Here is a 19108-nt window from a genome sequence, read left to right on the forward strand (position 1 = left end):
TATACTGTTACAATGAAGTATGAATTCGTATCTTTCGAGGCCGAAATGTACCCCTTCCGCAATATGCATACCATATAGGTATGCAAACGGAGCTGTTGCCTGCTTCTGTCGGACAAGATATGGTATATGTAGTCCCATGTGTCTGTCCTAAATCATCTATTGGCTGCTGTAGTAGATTGTGCCATTATTCTTCTTCATTGCGTGAATTCGCTCACAAGAAATTTTAACGCGCTCATATGGGACACTTATTGCTTTGGGCCGGGTTTGTTGTGGTGTGGTAATGTGGTGACGTAGACTTTCATAATGAATGGGGACTTTCATAATGAATGTTACTTTTAAAGAAGCTATTTTCCGCATCCCCTTCGAGCTGCCAGCAAACATAGAGACAATTAGCTATGCTATGCGTAACCAATCTCAGCGCAAACCTCACAACCAAGTCCCTCCAGTAAAACACTGTAGCTGTACAAAAAGGGGCTATTGGTATATTCAGCCCAAATGAACACGACACAAACATACTAGCAAGTATACATGTCTCAACCGAGACTGCCCTGCCAACGGGCCGCCACCCCTCCCCCCGCGCGGCGCAATGGTGTCCCCACCCAAACTAGAAACCCTGTCGTGTGTGTCCTCCCCCGGAAAAAGTCCTAACTAGAAAAAAACCGGGGGACCTAGTTGGGGAAAAAACCACATTTTGTGGAAAAACCCATCTTTATTTAAAAGTGTGGTGCGTGTAAAAAAAAAAGCCCCAAAAATGGTGGTGGGTGGGTGGGAAACGCAAAAACATTTCAGAGCGAGAACACTGCTGACTTGCGTCAGACCGGGCGGCTTAGAACAGAGTGACCGCGCAAATGCACTCAAACCCCGCGCCGTCACCGTCACGTGACACGAGTCGCTCCACCAATCAGAGGAGGCCGTCGCCTTAGCGGCCTTGCCGCCCGGGGGCGCAGGCGGCCGCCCGCCTGCCGCCGAACGCTGCTCGCAGAGGCCGGCCCGGCTCCGGGGCCGCCCCAGAGAAGACGCTCGTAGTGTCGCGGAAAAACCGGTTATATCTTGTCATATATAACCGGGCGTATTTTCCGCATCCCCTTCGAGCTGCCAGCAAACATAGAGACAATTAGCTATGCTATGCGTAACCAATCTCAGCGCAAACCTCACAACCAAGTCCCTCCAGTAAAACACTGTAGCTGTACAAAAAGGGGCTATTGGTATATTCAGCCCAAATGAACACGACACAAACATACTAGCAAGTATACATGTCTCAACCGAGACTGCCCTGCCAACGGGCCGCCACCCCTCCCCCCGCGCGGCGCAATGGTGTCCCCACCCATTCAATACATCCACCCAGACACCAATGCGCCAACATAAAACACCCCCTTCCCGAGACCAGCAGACCGAATGGGGGATACAAATTAACACAGAAGACCTATAGTTACCGCCAGTGTCGAGACCAGTGGCGGAACCCACCCAAATACCTACGTGCTTGGTTGAAGGAAGGTAATTATTTCCTCAACCTGGCCCGAAGCTTACCAGAAACGCCACGATCCCTAAAACCTGCCAACATGAATGTGAGCGATACAGTGGTCACCAATGAAGAACAATATTACGGCATTTATACCGAAGCCCTTACAGCAGGACTAATAACCAGTAGCATTAGCCACTACTGCGATGATAGCCTCCACCAACTAAAGGCCCGCGATGTACCCGCCGAAAAAAACAACCATCCATGAGTTCTGAGGCATCTGACGACAGAAGCTGTATTTTCCTTACCTTGAGCCCACGCACATGCCTCTCAGCGCGACCATTAATTTTCCCAGAACTTTGGAAGGGGTTAGAACAGTATCAACGAAGGTCGTTGACAGCCGCCCAGCAAAAAAGGGGAGGGCTCTCAGCCCGCTCCAGGAATCAGCGCTCTAAGCCGCCGTAAGGACACCCGCGCTACCGGGCGTCCTAGCGGCAGCGACCTAAGGGTAGACTAGCGAGCCGCCCCGTGTCCGTTGTAGAAGGTGGAAGAATGGAGCATCCCGGGCAGCACCCGAGGCCATGAGAAACTGCTTCCCCGGGCAGACTAGCGAGCTGCTTTTTTCTTTTATTATTGTTATTGTTATTGTTATTATTATTATTATTATTATTGTTATTATTTTAGCGCCGCACCTTAAAAAAAAAACAAAACAAAAAAAAACATGAAAACCCATTGGTTGTTAGGCAACTGAAAACAGAGGCCGCAGCCACTGTTACGTGTACCTTAGCCCCTGTGCTATACGTGGCAATGACAACGACCATGAATGTTACCTAAAACTTTGCAAGGGCTTAAAACAGTGACCACGAAACTATAGGTAATCAGGTCATAGATAGCCGACAAGCAAAAAGGGGAGAGCTCTCAGCGCGCGCCGGCATCAGCATTCCAACCCTCCGGAATGACGCCTGCGCTAGACCGGCGTCCTGGCGGCAGCCACCTCCAAGCAGACAAGCAAGCCGCCCCGAGGCCGTTGTAGAAAAGTACAACCTCGGCAGACTAGACAGCTGCCCCGAGGCCGTTGTAGAAGGGGACATCCCCGGGTATACTAGCGGGCTGTCCCGAGGCCGTTGCAGGAGAGGACACCCCCGGGCAGACTAGCGAGCTGCCCCGCGGGGTCGTTGTAGAAGGGGACACTCTGGGGCAGACTAGCGAGCTGCCCCGAGGCCATTGTAGAAGGGGGCACCCCGGGCAGACTAGCGAGCTGCCCCGAGGCCGTTGTAGGAGAGGACACCCCCGGGCAGACTAGCGAGCTGCCTCGGGGTCGTTGTAGAAGGGGATACCCCCGGGCAGACTAGCGAGCTGCCCCGGGGTCGTTGTAGAAGGGGACACCCCCGGACAGACTAGCGAGCTGCCCCGGGGTCGTTGTAGAAGGGGACATCCCCCCCGGGCAGACTAGCGAGCTGCCCCGGGGTCGTTGTAGAAGGGGACACTCCCCGGGCAGACTAGCGAGCTGCCCCGGGGTCGTTGTAGAAGGGGACACCCCCCGGGCAGACTAGCGAGCTGCCCCGGGGTCGTTGTAGAAGGGGACACCCCCGAGCAGACTAGTGAGCTGCCGCGGGGTCGTTGTAGAAGGGGACACCCCCCGGGCAGACTAGCGAGCTTCACCCGGGACTTGCAGAATTGGGCATCCCAAGATTCTCCGAATGTTCAGGGCAATTACCCGACCTGAATACCAAAAATAACCGTTTTTGAAATATGATAGTATCCGCATCACCCGCCACGGGCAACAAGCTTGCCTTTCCGCGAAGCTCCGGATTGATCAGGGACCAAATGACCGGCATACAGACAGCCCCTACGCTGTAAACGGGCCAATATGGGTATAAAGGTTGCCGTTGATTCCTAGCTCGACACGTTTTGGAGGTGTTTACTGCCTCCAAACGCCGAGCTGGCTCAATGTCACCCATAGAAGGTACAGTAACTCACCCACCAACCAACCGTAGGCAGGTCCTGGGTGACGTCAACCCTGATGCTGGCGAGGGTTACCCCGTACCAGTGCCCCAAAATTTGTTGATTTAGGTGGGGAACGACTTTTGAAAATCACTTTATTTTCACTTGATTTGAAAACCAAATGAAAATCACTTTTCACTCGCCTCCATTTTTTAAGCCCATTTTCCACTCCCAATTTTACCAAGAAAAGCATTTGCATGGATCGATAGCCATTTTACTTCCCACATACCAGCCTTGTATTAATTTTTGCTGTACATTCTTTTTCCACTCTTTTTAGGCCTTATCTGACCATCAATTTTCCACCCTTTCCCTTATTTGGTGAGTAATTTTCATAGACCCGGGAAACAGGGGCAGCAGGGGCGCTTGCTCCCCCCCCCCCAACCTGAGAGCCGAGGGGGGGGGGGGCGCCCCCTCAACATTGAGGCAGCGAGAAAGGATCTTTCCTCCCTTTTCCGGACTTGTTTCCTTTATACATCTAAACGTAAACACACGGCATTTTCCTTGCCATCTGAATGTTTTCTGCTGTTACAGTATCGATTTGACATCTGCTGTTGTCATCCCGCTTTTGTTTGGGCCTGGCCTTGGCCATAAGTTTAGCAGGCCAGCTTTTACACTGGACCATTTTGAGTCAACCTTGAGAAATACCTAACGTACAACTGTGGTAAAATCGTTGCTATACAGGGTGTCCCATAAGTTCGTTCTCACATTATATTTGCATATAAAACAGAGTACATTACGTTTTAATATATTTTTGACCCCTCAATGTGCTCCCCATTTCATAGGCAAACACATGAATACATGCTGCGGCATACCAACCGGCATGTTTGGCAGCATAGCAGGCTTGAAGTTAGCACACACTGACTTGACATGCACCGTGAGCTCCTCGAGGCTGGAACAGCGCTTTGATTCGACGAGCCTCAATTTCAGTATTCCCAACACTTTTTAAGAAATTTGGATCCGATGAGTTGCCTGGGATGTGAACTTGCCACAGACGCCTATCACAGTCTCCTGGCACTGTTTTTAAGCCTTGCTTGACCTGTGCACTGATGCACTGTCCTGCTTGAAGATGGGCCTACGACCTCCCGGATGCCATTTTCTCCTCCAAAAATGTGTTCATACTTGCGGTTCGAGTTAAGCTAGAAGGCTGAAACTCCTCCTAGATCTTCTTGGAGAGGCATTCTGCGTTGCAACACTGTTTCTGGAGCACCAATCGTAACCTAATCAGCGTCTGGACGCATATTACCCCACATTACCGTGACCCTAGCCTTTTGCATAGGAACAAAGCGGGACGAAACGAAGGCCTTTTCCTTCGTCCACATGGGACCGTTTTGGGGTTTGGACGGGTTTCTATCTCGAACACGTAGTAGGTAGTCCAGATGACCACATTGATGTCACCGGCTCTCCAGTTTTTTAGCCTCAGGCATAACGAAGCGCATGTTTGGCAATTTTAAGACATTTTCGACTGTTTTGCGTCCTCTGTTAAGTATTAAGCTTAAGTCACCTTGAGGTATGTATCCCGGAAAATATTCTTAGACAGTTGATAATCCATCCTGAAAAGCCAGCTTGTCAACTTTCAAACGTTTTGACCTTTTTAATGGCCTTTTTGACGCCAGACAGTTTTGGCCACATGGCTCACTTCTGAGAGCTGACAAAAAGAGCATAAACTTGCAGCGATTGACTCCCGACAAATCATCGGCGTCACTTGCTGACTGTGCGTCCAGTTAGCGACAGACATTGGCTACAGACTGGATGGCCTCAATCCCCGCAATCGTCGCGAATGGCTCACGTGCGGACTTAATGCCGAGACGCACCCGTATCGGAGACCTCTATGTTACGGCGTTAGCCGTCTCCACAGAAAGTGAACTTTCTAGCAAAAAATATTTTATCTAGGCGAACTAGTTACCATGGAGCATATTCACAGTTCCCATGAGAACCTCATAAACTAAGTTACAAACTAAATTCAGCGTGGCTTTAAATAAGAGAGCTTCTAAAAGAAAAATTTAGGTGAGAACGAACTTATGGGACACCCTGTAGGTATCATAGTCTACCCGCTCCGGGTGTAAGGGAGGGGTGTGGGGCAATGAGCGCACTGACGTGGCGCCCTTGGAAGGCCGGTATGGGATTAAAAGCTCAGCGACACTAAGCGCTTGTATGGTGCCTTCGGTTATCGTAGCATCCTCAATCACCGGTGTAGTGCCCTCAGAGCCGCCGGTAAAGGGCCTTTAGAGGCAATGGTGTGGGAATGTCATGCAGGTGCCGTTGTGGGCGCTCAGATGTGCTAGTGTGATTCTCTGAGGCGCCGGTGAGGGTCCTTACAGGCGTTGCTGTGGGCCCTCATAGACGCTAGTGTGGAGCCGTTACAGACGGGTGTGGGGCCTGAGCTGCGGACGCGAACCCTCTACAAGCCGGCAGGGGGTTCTCAGTGACCGGCAAGAGGCCCTCAGGCCAGCAGAAGAAGTTCTGTGGGGTCCTTAGAGACCGGCATGGCACTATCAGACGCCGCTGGGGCCCTGAGAGTCACCGGACCGGTGTGGGGCCCTCAGAAGTCACCAGTGGGTGGCCTTTAGATGCGCCGGTGTTGGGTAGGAATTCGGGTCCTCACTCAGAGTCACCGATATAGGGCATTAATAGGCACTAGTGTAGGCACTCAGAGTTGGGGGTGTGAAACCCTCAGTCAGAGACACCGGTGTGGGCCCTCATAGGCGCCGACGAGGGCCCCCACAGTTGCCGTTATAGGGCTCTCAGAAAAATAATTGTGGGACCATCACAGGCGGGAAATGCCCCTAGAACTGAGCCCTCATAGGCCGGTAAGAACTTTCAGAGGCCAGTAAGGGGCCTTTGGAGACCACTGAAGGGCCCTTAAAAGGCACAAGAGGCCCTCAGAATCCGGCGTGGGGCCCTTAAAGAGATCTTAGTGTGGCAATTTAGGGTCTATGAGGTGCTCTAATGAGCCCCATGGGGTCTTTCTATATGGCCATTGTTAACCCCCAGTGGTCAAATGGCGTCGCATGGCCCCTCGGACCCGAGGCTCCCTTTGAACCCGATGGGGAGGTGGGGTACGTGTCCCCTTAGACCCCTAGCTACGCCACCGTTTCATACGCATCATGTCAGGTATTTTATATGCTCGCCCCCCCCCCCCTTGAAAATCGTTCCCGGGCCCCTAGGAATTTACCTTTGACACCCAAGCCAAAATACAATTTTGGGACACTGAGGGGAACTCCCAGTCCGAACAACGCATACTGACTTACTTCATTTTAGCTATTAATGATAGTACCTGACCTGTATTGTTCAATGTTCATTCGCTGTTTTGCAGGATAAAGGTCATATCATATTTTGTAGCGACAAGGAGAAATAATTTGCTAAGAAATAGACCGCTTTGAAGATAGTTACAGACGATTTAAAAACCCTCAGCAGCAGCAGCAAACCAAGGTTGAAAATACGTCTAACGTTAGAGTTGACTAGATTTTATTTTTTATCTTCGGGCTTCGCCAAACGATTTTATCACAATTTTATTACTATCTTAGTATCTTACTTTCCACCAGCATTGCCCTCATGTCCCTATTGGTGGAGCCAAATATCCCCTCAAAAATGATGATATCGCCCATGCCCAAGCGTTCACTATCCACCCTATCGGGTCCCCCAGAACCTCCATTAACAGATATGTACCGGGCCCCGTACATGGAATAGCGTACCTTTCAAAACCCCGGCCACCTTGGCCTATACCTGACGATGTCCCGTAAGACCTGCTAGGCAGCACCACTGGAGCAAGATGAGCTGGGATGGGTCGGAACTCCCTCAGCTGACGTGGGAGCTATGAAGGAATCCTCCAGCGGCCAAAGAAGACTCTGGCAAAGCGGGCCGGCCCCGCCGAGTGTGCCGATCCGTCGCCGTTCAGAGTCGGATGCCAACCACCAAGCCATGGAAGAAAAAAAAACAGATTGTGTCACATAACCATTTCTAGCCGAAATCTCGTATCAAAAGGGGCTATATACAAGTATACTGGAACCATTTATCTGACAATGCGTGTGATGACATATCGGCAGGATATGCATATTGCAGATTGTCGCTTATGCATGCCTTGGCAATGCTCTATTGACCAACGACAAGAAAGGCACCTCACTCTGGCAAAAAAAAACTATTTACAAACGCCACTACAATAAAAAAACGAAATACAGATAACTCGACCCCAATGCAGAGTGAGAGCCACACAACCACGGGCTACCCTAAAACTGCAACCTAGAAAATGGCATACCTACTGCAGCCTTTAAACATGGGTGTGAAAACTTCCTCTGGGTAATAGCCTGTAACTTACTAGGCTATCGCTAATGCATCCCAAAACCACCTTACATAATTCCCCATCTAATCCATAATATCCTAGTCCGCCGAGACTTATCACACCCAAACTGGGTTCCACTGTATCACCTCTGTACCTCTGTATCACCCACTAAACCTTTCATTCCAACCTATCAACACCAGATAACAATACCACCTTAGACCAATGCCATTGCATTGTTTATCCTTACAATGAACTCCATTTACCCTCTCAAGTCTCACCCGGTAGTTGGTACCCTTGTTATCAAAAATCCCTAACCCACTATTGAAAACCCCGCTCGGACACGCTCGGACAGAGCCAACATCACCAGCAGCTCATTCTCCACGGGGTACGCCCACCTGGCACACCTTACGCCAGTAACCGTTCACCTGTATGGGAACCACAGTTCAACCAACACCAGGCACCACAAAACGGCAATTCTACCAACTCTCTGCACAACCACCGGCCAACACCACGTGGCCACCAAACCCTACGCCGGCCAGGCCGTGCACTCTGAGCTGCTACACCGAGAAAGCATGAGCTGATTCCACTCACACGGAGTGTAGAATGGCAAAGTCCGGCGCTCCGTTCCAGGGAAGAAACAAAAAGCAGTTACAGCTATGTTACACCTAGCAAATACCTACACTCAATCTCCCAAAATCTGAAAAAACACACCAAGCCTATTTCTACCAGCAGTTCAAGTTTCGTTGTTTCATCTAACCTTCAAAGAACCTATAATACCGGGCATTTGCCGACCCATTGCTCATCGACCCTCTTCTTACCGTGATAGCATAACATAAGCACAAAAATTACCAAACCTCATGCCGAAAATGAAAAAAAATCAGACAGAAACAACAAACCAGTAAAAAAATAAACATAAAAACACCGAAGGGAAAAAACATCCTCGTCAACCAATATAACATTGATATAAAACCGAACTTATACTCCCCTTGATGTCTTCCAGTTTCCACTGAACACGACCGCAGTAAACGCAAAAACATTTCAGAGCGAGAACACTGCTGACTTGCGTCAGACCGGGCGGCTTAGAACAGAGTGACCGCGCAAATGCACTCAAACCCCGCGCCGTCACCGTCACGTGACACGAGTCGCTCCACCAATCAGAGGAGGCCGTCGCCTTAGCGGCCTTGCCGCCCGGGGGCGCAGGCGGCCGCCCGCCTGCCGCCGAACGCTGCTCGCAGAGGCCGGCCCGGCTCCGGGGCCGCCCCAGAGAAGACGCTCGTAGTGTCGCGGAAAAACCGGTTATATCTTGTCATATATAACCGGGCGTATTTCTCAGGACATATATGTTCCCCATGCAATGTGTACCATCACATGAAACAGAAACACATTAGCGTTTTTACTCACAACTTTCATTTTAATGCTCCTCGGGATTTTCCACTGTATCGCCTTTTCTTAACCCGGCAGTTGCTGGGGTATTTCGCCACCCACCGTTTGCTGGGGGGGGGGGGCGTTAAACGCCCCCAGCCGATAACTCGAGAACCAATAGGCGCAGCGAAACGCACGAGGCGGCAAACGAAAGAGTGCGACGAGACGCTACAGATGAGTACTTTAAAGTTGAATTTTGAGGTCACAGGTCGGGTCAAGGTCAGGTCAAACACCTGAAATCGGGCTTTCAGTAGCTTGGACTTCAGGACTTCGCAATGGGCGCCTCTCGTCACAAACTCTGTCAAAACGGTGCACAATCCATCATATAAAGCCTACAAGAGTGTCAGCTCCATGTAGGGGTCAGTCAAGCATAGGTCAGGGTCAAGGTCAGGTCAACCGGGTAGGCACATATCCCCGAAAATCAAAACTGATATTCGCAGCCTGTGACACATGTTTTATGGGTAATTTGGGGCGTAGAACACGATGGTGACATTCATTTTATCATATGTGTACGTGTTTGGCTAAAAAATTTCAATTTAAGAAATGCATGTATCATGGTCGTGAAGTAGTCACGAGAAATTGCCAAGATTCAGTTCAATATTTTGGAAAATGCAGAACGATAATCAATAATCGAAGATAGCCATTTGATTGATCATGGTATTGGCAGTCTAATGGCGTTTACGGCATGTCTGTATGTCTATTTTGTGATTTTATATGATTTTTTGAACATATGCCGTTTTTGGTCGAAAACTCAGAAATCATGACGTCACTAAAACCTCGATATCTCAAATTTTATCCGACCGATTTTTTTTAAACTTTGTCACAATAAACTTCCATCAATTCCCTACAGGTAACCAAAATTTGGCGCGCCTGCGCGCCGTTTTTATGCTATGGCCCGGCGAAAAAAGTACGCCCCCCCCCCAGCAACTCGCGGGTTAACCCACGAGCCGCTGGGGGGGGGGGCATAAAGTTGCCCCCTTTACGTTTTGTGAAATATCTCCGAAACCTGATGAGCTACGAAGATGAAACTTGGCATAGCTTCAAATGAATACCTAGGCAATGTTTGAGGAAAGTTTGGTGGTTGTAGCACCTAAGATGACGTCACAGTGACGTCATAAAGTTTTGTCGTTTTTCGATATGGACCGTTTCTGATGACGCTGAGCATGAAACTAAGCTGTAAATGAACTAGACAGCACGTGCTGTCATCCTAAAACATCTAACTACACTTCCATCTAGTTTCTGACCAATAATCGACCCTTTATATTCGGTCCCATATATCTGATGTATCGTGAGGAATATGAGAGTCGCAAATCTATAATTTCACTTCTGACGTCACTGTGACGTCATTTCAAATGGGATCGACACCAAATTTGGACACAACCTCGGCTAGATATTCAGGAAGATGTGTGCAAAGTTTCGCTTCTCTATCTCTTCGTGTTGCGACGATATCGTCGCAGAAGTAAAGGGGGGGGCCACTATATGCCCCCCCCCCCCCCAGCGGCCGGCGGGTGGCGCGGAGGCCCAGCGGCTACGAAGTTCATAGTTTGACACAAGGTGTCAAATTGATGCAGCCGAAGGTACTGAAAGTTTGGCGTCGATACGTCAAGCTACAACGCCTTGGTATAGCAGGCTTTATCAAGCCCTGTGACCCAGATCAAGTCATTTACAACCTCTCATCCAAAGTCATACCCCCAAGAGTCAAGATTCTGCTAGCGTTCGGACTGGAATTTAAGCTTCCGGTGTGGCGACTGGATTTCTTCAGCTACTTTCTCTGCTTTGAACGGCTGATATCTTCTCTTTCGAATCTTCAACTTCCTCAACGTTTCAAGTTCCAAGACGTCAAGCAAAGGCTACGAACGATTGCCTACAACTTCTACCATGGTTTTAAGCCATCCAAGGTATTTTCACCTGTTTTGTCAAAAAACGATGTTAAGCTGCTCAAAAGTTTTGCTTCTGATGACTCCATTGTTGTTACGAAACCAGACAAGGGGAGGGGTGTAGTTGTTCTCGATAAGGCTGATTACAAAGAGAAAGTCAAACGTATACTATCTGATTGTTCTAAGTTTACTCTGATCAAGGAGCCCATGCAGAAAGTGTTACTACAGGTGGAGGATAAGGTGAACAGAGTGCTGGCGAAACTGAAGAAGTGTGCCGCGATTTCATCTGAAACGTATAACAGCCTGTATGTATCCGGCTCGACCCCTGGAATTTTGTATGGTCTACCTAAGGTCCATAAGCTGTTGACTCCTATGCGTCCGATCTTTGCCGCATGTGGAACGCCTACCTATAAGCTTGCAAAATTTTTGGTGCCCATTTTAGCTCCTCTCACTGAGAACCAGTTCACGATAAAAAATAGCTATCAGTTCGTATCCGATATTCAATCTATCAGATTAGGCTCAGATTCTACCATGGCTAGTTTTGATGTTGAGAGTTTATTTACGAATGTACCGGTCCGAGAAACCATTGAGATATGCATTAACTCTCTGTTTGATGGCAAAGATACATTCGTCGGTATCGCAAAGGGTCTTTTCCAATCCATGCTCGAACTTGCTGTTCTGAACTCGTATTTCTTGTTTGATGGTGACCTGTACAAGCAAAAAGATGGCGTTGGAATGGGGCTCCCTCTAGGACCTACGTTTGCCAACATTTTTTTATGTTTTCATGAGAAAAGATGGCTTGATGATTGCCCCGTGGACTTCAAACCCAGCTACTATCGCAGGTATGTCGACGACTGCTTTCTTATTTTTGACCACCCCTCGCATATAGACCGATTCTTACAATACTTGAACGGCCGTCACCCAAGGATAAAGTTCACTAGGGAAGTAGAAACCAACGGTACACTTCCATTCTTGGATGTGAACGTCACAAGGTCTGGGGACAGATTCGTAACCTCTGTATTCAGGAAACCGTCATTCACTGGACTAGGTTTAAGTTTTTTTAGCTTTATTCCCAAGGCGATCAAGGTGGCAGTACTGCAATCGGCCATCCACAGAGCTTTCGAGTTATGCTCCAGTTATCGACTTTTTGACTGTGAACTTAATTTCCTGAGAACTTTCTTCAAAAATAATGGTTTTCCTGCTCCTCTAATCAATTTCGAAGTGAGGAAATTCCTCAACAAACAATACGATCGGGTACCAGCATCTTTTGATGTGCCCAAGCTCTGCAAATACGTGACTTTCCCGTACCTTGGAGAACAGTCTCAAGCTTTAAAACATGCTATTACCGATATACTGACTACTTTCTACCCTTATGCCCAATTTCGTATCGTCCTGAGGAACCAACTTACGATTGGCTCTTTTTTCAAACACAAAGATAGAGTTCCAAAAATGTGCTGCTCTGGCGTGATATACAAATTCTGTTGCCCCTCGTGCGGGGGGTCGTACATTGGTTCTACCAGTGCACGCCTTAAAGGTAGTGTGCCACCTTTGAAAGATTTCCCATTTTATTTTTCTTAGGATAAGAAGCTTCTGTTTTTACCTAATATCGCAAAAAAAAAATCAAAAATGGGCCTGGAATAGTGCCTTTTTTGCCTAAAAGTTTATCGGTTTTTAGATATGTATAACAACTGTAGTGGGCTCACCTGCAAACAGGCGTCGGGCAACAATCGCGAATGCGGCGCACTTGTGACAATAAGCAAAGGTCATTATAGTGTTACGACCATACGACGTACGGGAATGAGTTATCAGCTGTCTAATCGTAGACAACACAATGTCGAGCCTTAAACTGTAAGCCCGTATTGGTATTGTTTCTTTTATTTGGCTGTCGAACATTATTTATGGTTTGAAATATGATTTTATGTAAAATAATTGATATGAAAAAGCCGTCTTATAAGTTATGACCCCATTTCACCACACGCAAGTGGCAGAAATGACAATGATCAGCTGACGCATTTTTCTTGGCCGAAGTCAAAGCGCGCAGCCCGACGCACCACCACCGCACCACAAAGTATGAGCAGAAGCCGCGCCCAAAGCCAGGGCCCCGGTAACGTGAGGTAGCCGAGTCGGGGCAGCGTGCGCTGACCCAAGCCGGGGCCGCAGCTTTGGGCGCGGTCTACCGCATCCCCGCGGGCAGCCCCGGGCTATCACATGACACCGGGAGGACGCGCGGCTCCGGCTTGGGTCAGCGCACGCTGCCCTGACTCGGCTACCTCACGTTACCGGGGCCCTGGCTTTGGGCGTGGTCTACCGCACCACCTAACAGGCGTGTTCGAAACCGCAGGAGCTGATGATGAACGGGTTTATCGAAACTTGATTGGATGAGCATATCGGTAATAGCGATTTCAGTGTGTGCATTTATTGTTCATAGTGGTGTGAAATGTGGTTGGGGTACGACCGACAACCCGTCGGGGCGAATTTCGCACTGGGGTACTCAAAATTTGAAGAATTTAAGACGTTTCCATGAGATTTGAAGGTATGGATAAGTTCTAAAAATCCGGTTCTCCTTATCTGGGCCATTAACTCCATACGGTCCAGGAAAGCTGGCACACTACCTTTAACACCAGAGTTAGCCAACATTTAGGAATCTCTGAGAGAACGGGTAAGATGCTGACATCTCCTTAAGTCAAAAGTTATTGCAGAAAAACTGTTTCCGAAAAAAATCGGTTATTTTTGCAGTTTTTGCCCCCTGCAGGCAAAACCGTTGACGTTAGGTCAAATCTGAGAGAATTACTCAGAAAAGGCGTTAAAGGGACAGTATCATCGAAAAAAAATCATGCATGGAGCTGATTTTTTTTTACTAGCATTTCTTATTTTTCTGAATCAGAAAAACATAGTTTGAGGACCGAACTCGGTGAAAAATATTGCAACCACATTTCATTTTCATGATTCATTTTCATGAGCGAGCCACCACTATACAAGCATGGCCGCCAGTTTGGAAGCATGCAAAATTACTACAGAACTGGCGCAGATAATACATTATTGACGCTACGCTTACGCGATCGTTCTTCTGATTGAGTTGTCCTTAGGGAGAGGTAGCCTTAGGTATTGCCTATAAAAATATAACGTGACAATTGGAGGAAGTGACAATTGGACGTGACAATTGACAATGGGAGAAAATATCACGTGACAATCACGTGATAAACGTCATACATTGGAGGGAGATTGTGATTCAAGCTGGAGGAATTCCTTTGTTGAGCCGCTAGAATCCGAAGGAAACAGCGGAAATTGCCTACGACTATTTAATGAATTTAACGGTGATGAATAAGTGCGAAAAACGTTTTGGCTTTATAAAATTTGATGAAATGACCAGGGTAAAAGTTTAATTACTGGCGGTCAATTCAAAACGGCGCAAACATTTAAACAGTGAAGATAGTGAAGCACGATCCAAAGTGTGGTACACCTTTCGTACTTTGAGCGGCGATAGCGGGATAACGGTGTGGAGCTTCGAGGATCGGTCTTCAGTTCCCGGACCAGAAAGGTGGGGCCTATGCAATGTCAAATTTCATCAAAATGGTGATACTGTCCCTTTAATAGGGCTATGGAATGCGCTTTTCCGCGGCGCTGTAGCTCTATTGGTTCCCGAGTTATGCGTTGGCTTCTCGGAAATTTTCGACATTCGACCTGGAAATCGGCGAAATTTTGCCTTCATTGACCTCTGGTGACCTGACCTTTGACCTGACCAAAAAATTGACCGAAGTGATTTCGTCATTATTTTTGACGCTCTTTCGAACGCCGCCTTCTGCGTATCGCTACGTGGCCCAGGAGCCGAGTTACAAGGGGGGTGTTCAAACACCCCCCCCCCAGCAGGGCGTGGAAATCCAGGACCCCCAGCCGGGCGCGGGTTAAGAGGAAACAATTATTTACCTAGTTCGGTTTGACAGTACAAGGCGTAAAACAATGTGGTATTCAAAATAGCCCTGTTATACAAATACAGAAGCAACGTGTACCAATCCCATCGCCTTTTTTTCTTCCACCCGTATTTAATTGATCGCATAGGGGATGTACTGAGTAGAAGCCGGAGCCGGAGCCGCCGGAGCCGGAGCCGGAGCCGATTTTTTTCTCCGGAGCCGGAGCCGGAGCCGTCTGAAATTTCCACGGCTCCGCATCCCTGGTTGCAACGGAACTAGTTATGATGCGGAATGGACGGCTCAGTGGCTATAATTGACCAATGTTCAGTCGCGGGTTGTTAGAACGAAGTTCTGTGCTTTTCTCAAAAGTTTTAATATGTGAGATGGTGCTTTTTGCCATGATGAAGAGATGCCAATATGTAAAAATGATCCATAACATGGCAGAAATGTAAAACTTTTATTGTAAAATAGGCCAAATATGAGAATAACCTTTCGCTTTACGGCATAATCAGATTCATTCTTCCCCTTTCTCTGCAAACTTTGCAGCCTTTTCCCAAAGGTTGCACTCAACGTTTCTATCGGTTTAACCCGCGCCGGGCCGGTGCTTGGCGCCAACCGCGCCAGGCCAAGGGTTTGAACTAGTGGTGTCAATCGGAACTTGAATCTTCGGAATTCCGATTTTGCCCAATGCCCAATTCGGAATTCGGTTGGACAATGAGAGCAGGCTTTGGACAACTTTGGGCAATCGCTTGTTACACCTCAACATTTTTATAAAGTAATCGTGTTTAACATTGATTGGCAATTAGAAAGCTCAGCATTCGATATGATTACCACTTTTGAGCTGGTAACGATACATTAAAAGCAAACTAAATAACGGTGTTGAGTGTAAACTACTGCGTAGATGTCGGACATCTTTGGACAAATGGTTGGCTTGGACATTTTTGGACGGACGGTCGACGTAAGTATTGGACATTGGACAGACATTGGACATACGTTTTCTGAAATTGACATCACTAGTTTGAACACCCTCCTTCTCCCTAACTTTGCTCCTGAGCCAAGTAGTGACATGCGGTGAGCGGCATCCGAAACGGCGTCAAAGATCACGAAGGAAGCACTCGGTCATTTCTCAGGTCAGTTCAAAAGTCGAGTCACCGAATGTCATCAAAGGTCATATTTTGCCAATTTCAACATTGTGTTCAGTTACAACTGTTGAACTGATCTGAGAAATGACCGAATGCTTCCTCCATGATCTTTGACGCTCTTTCGGATGCTGCTCACCGCGAGTCGCTACCTGGCTCAGAAGCCAAGTTAGAGGGGGTGTTCAAACACCCTTGGCCCGGAGCGGTTGGTGCCAAACACCGGCCCGGCGCGGTTAAACCAATAGAAACGTTGAGCACAACTCTTGGGACAAGCACAGAACTTCACTGCATAGCAACCCGTGACTGATCCTTGGAGTGGGTTGGGAACTCGATTTTTTAAGCAGGTACGAAAATGATCAAACTATTTTCACAGAGTTTATGGTGCATACAATTTCCTAATAAAATCAATATGCTGAGAGAAATGGGGGAAAGAAAGAAAATATTTTTAAGGTTCTTGAACAAGACGCCGTTGGTGCATCTACCTCATTTATTGGACTCTCATGCTGATCGCCATACTCACGGTGTGAAGGTCTCTTTTGAACACCACCAATGTCACAATGCTGACAATCATTGCTTGTGGTAAAAGGCTGAACAGGCACAGTGTCTTGCCAATGAAGTCGCCTGACAGGAGAAACAAGGGAGATATGTGAGTGTCACAGTGACAGTTTTCACACCAGGCACGGCAATGGAGTCGCAGGTAGGGTACAAGCACCCGCGGTTTCTTCTGTAGGTACACATTGTATATTACAACCTTAGAAATGTACTATTATTTGCTAGCTGGGGCATTCCACGATAGATCGTACCAGGCCCGTCACCTTCATCTCTCAGATTTTAATGAAAATCGGGCCTAGGGGTAATCATAGTCCCCAAAGACGCCTGGCAAAATATCAGACTTCTCAGATCAAAACTTTTTGAGTTATATTGCATTACATTTTTCTAACTTCGGTTTGTAACGGTGAGTTTGATGGCCTATAACTCAAGAACGGGTTATGCAACCAACAAACGGGAAACAACACTAAGCTTGCGATGAACCAAAAATTGATATTACTTTTGAAAAATTCTAAAGAAAAATTTTGATTGTTGAACAAAAACCTTCATCTTTTTTCATTGGCCTTTAATGACTTTTGAGACCAAAATTTTTCACATTCTTATTTTTTCAAAATAAAATTCATGTCATTGCAAATCGACATGCAAAAAATTAGAAAGCTGTTCTTTCCATAAGTTCCTCATTTTCCCGCAAACAAAATGGGTTTCGGAGGGGTTGATACGACCCCAGCACGCCGTTTTGCTTCTAATAGAGGTAGAGCCTCGCGGAAAAAACGAACGTGTGTGCCGTTACAAGTCGCAGCGATTGGTACCCAATTTTAAGGTCTCAGGTTAACCGGTAGCGTCTGAGGTCAGGTCAAGTGACTGAAGTTACGGGTTCGGTTTTTAGTAAATAACTTCGCAAAAAATGGCCGCAGAGCCGCGATTTTGGCATCATTGTGTTCGCCTAGCTCAGGTGCGTCGAATGGTATACTTTTTGTTAGGGTGAGGTCAACTTAAGTAGTTGACCTCGGGTCAAGGTCAGGTCAGAGCCCCTCAGGTCACGAAGCTGGGCATTCCATAGTATTTTGTCTCATATCCTTCATAATCACCTCGGCAGAATAGCCACAGCACCTACTTGTGGAGTCGTTGTATGTCTAAATAAATAAAGGGTATCATAGGGCATATCATTCGATTCGGAAGGTCTTCCCGAGTCCATTGGGAATTTTTTTTTTTCGGTCAATGGGGCGGCCTATACGATTTTCTTCAAAATCGGCATGGTGATACTACAGGCCGAGATGATCAATCTGGCTGAAGAAACCCCTATGGGCATTGAAATCTATGGGGTAAAAACGCCCTTGGAAAGATTTACCCACGCATTTCTGGCAAGTGTATCGCAAGCATCCCCCAATATGGGTATCATATGAAAGCCCATGAAAACCCAAACAAAATGGTGGGGTAAAATTTACCCATTACCCCATCCAGGGTAAAGTTTACCCAAGATGAAATTTTTCGGTCAATGGGGCGGCCCCTACGATTTTCTTCAAAATCGGCATGGTGATACTACAGGCCGAGATGATCAATCTGGCTGAAGAAACCCCTATGGGCATTGAAATCTATGGGGTAAAAACGCCCTTAGAAAGTTTTACCCACGCATTTCTGGCAAGTGTATCGCACGCATCCCCCCAATATGGGTATCATATGAAAGCCCATGAAAACCCAAACAAAATGGTGGGGTAAAATTTACCCATTACCCCATCCAGGGTAAACTTTACCCAAGATGAAAATTTTCGGTCAATGGGGCGGCCCCTACGATTTTCTTCAAAATCGGCATGGTGATACTACAGGCCGAGATGATCAATCTGGCTGAAGAAACCCCTATGGGCATTGAAATCTATGGGGTAAAAACGCCCTTGGAAAGATTTACCCACGCATTGCTGGCAAGTGTATCGCAAGCATCCCCCCAATATGGGTATCATATGAAAGCCCATGAAAACCCAAACAAAATGGTGGGGTAAAATTTACCCATTACCCCATCCGGGGTAAAGTTTTCCCAAGATGAAATTTTTCGGTCAATGGGGCGGCCCCTACGATTTTCTTCAAAATCGGCATGGTGATACTACAGGCCGAGATGATCAATCTGGCTGAAGAAACCCCTATGGGCATTGAAATCTATGGGGTAAAAACGCCCTTGGAAAGTTTTACCCACGCATTTCTGGCAAGTGTATCGCACGAATCCCCCCAATATGGGTATCATATGAAAGCCCATGAAAACCCAAACAAAATGGTGGGGTAAAATTTAACCATTACCCCATCCAGGGTAAAGTTTACCTAAGATGAAAATTTTCGGTCAATGGGGCGGCCCCTACGATTTACTTCAAAATCGGCATGGTGATACTACAGGCCGAGATGATCAATCTGGCTGAAAAACCCCTATGGGCATTGAAATATATGGGGTAAAAACGCCCTTGGAAAGTTTAACCCACGCATTTCTGGCA

The 19108-nt window shown here is 47.5% G+C and overlaps 1 protein-coding gene across 3 annotated transcripts in view; it reads right to left on the reverse strand.

Moving 5' to 3' along the window:
* The window catches only part of LOC122393932 (dolichyldiphosphatase 1-like), an 88090-nt gene that overhangs the window by 26924 nt on the left and 42058 nt on the right, over positions 1-19108 (reverse strand). For 2 of the 3 annotated variants that reach the window (XM_043390411.1, XM_043390412.1), the window contains exon 3: positions 16606-16706. The exons of the other annotated variant lie outside the window; for it this stretch is intronic. In XM_043390411.1, the coding sequence (XP_043246346.1) occupies positions 16606-16706 (101 nt within the window). The remainder of the gene's footprint in view (positions 1-16605; positions 16707-19108) is intronic. 3 annotated transcript variants of the gene reach the window in all.

Source organism: Amphibalanus amphitrite, unplaced genomic scaffold (assembly GCF_019059575.1).
Source record: "Amphibalanus amphitrite isolate SeventyFive unplaced genomic scaffold, NRLGWU_Aamphi_draft 000564F_arrow, whole genome shotgun sequence".
Classification (NCBI taxonomy): Eukaryota; Metazoa; Arthropoda; class Thecostraca; order Balanomorpha; family Balanidae; genus Amphibalanus; species Amphibalanus amphitrite.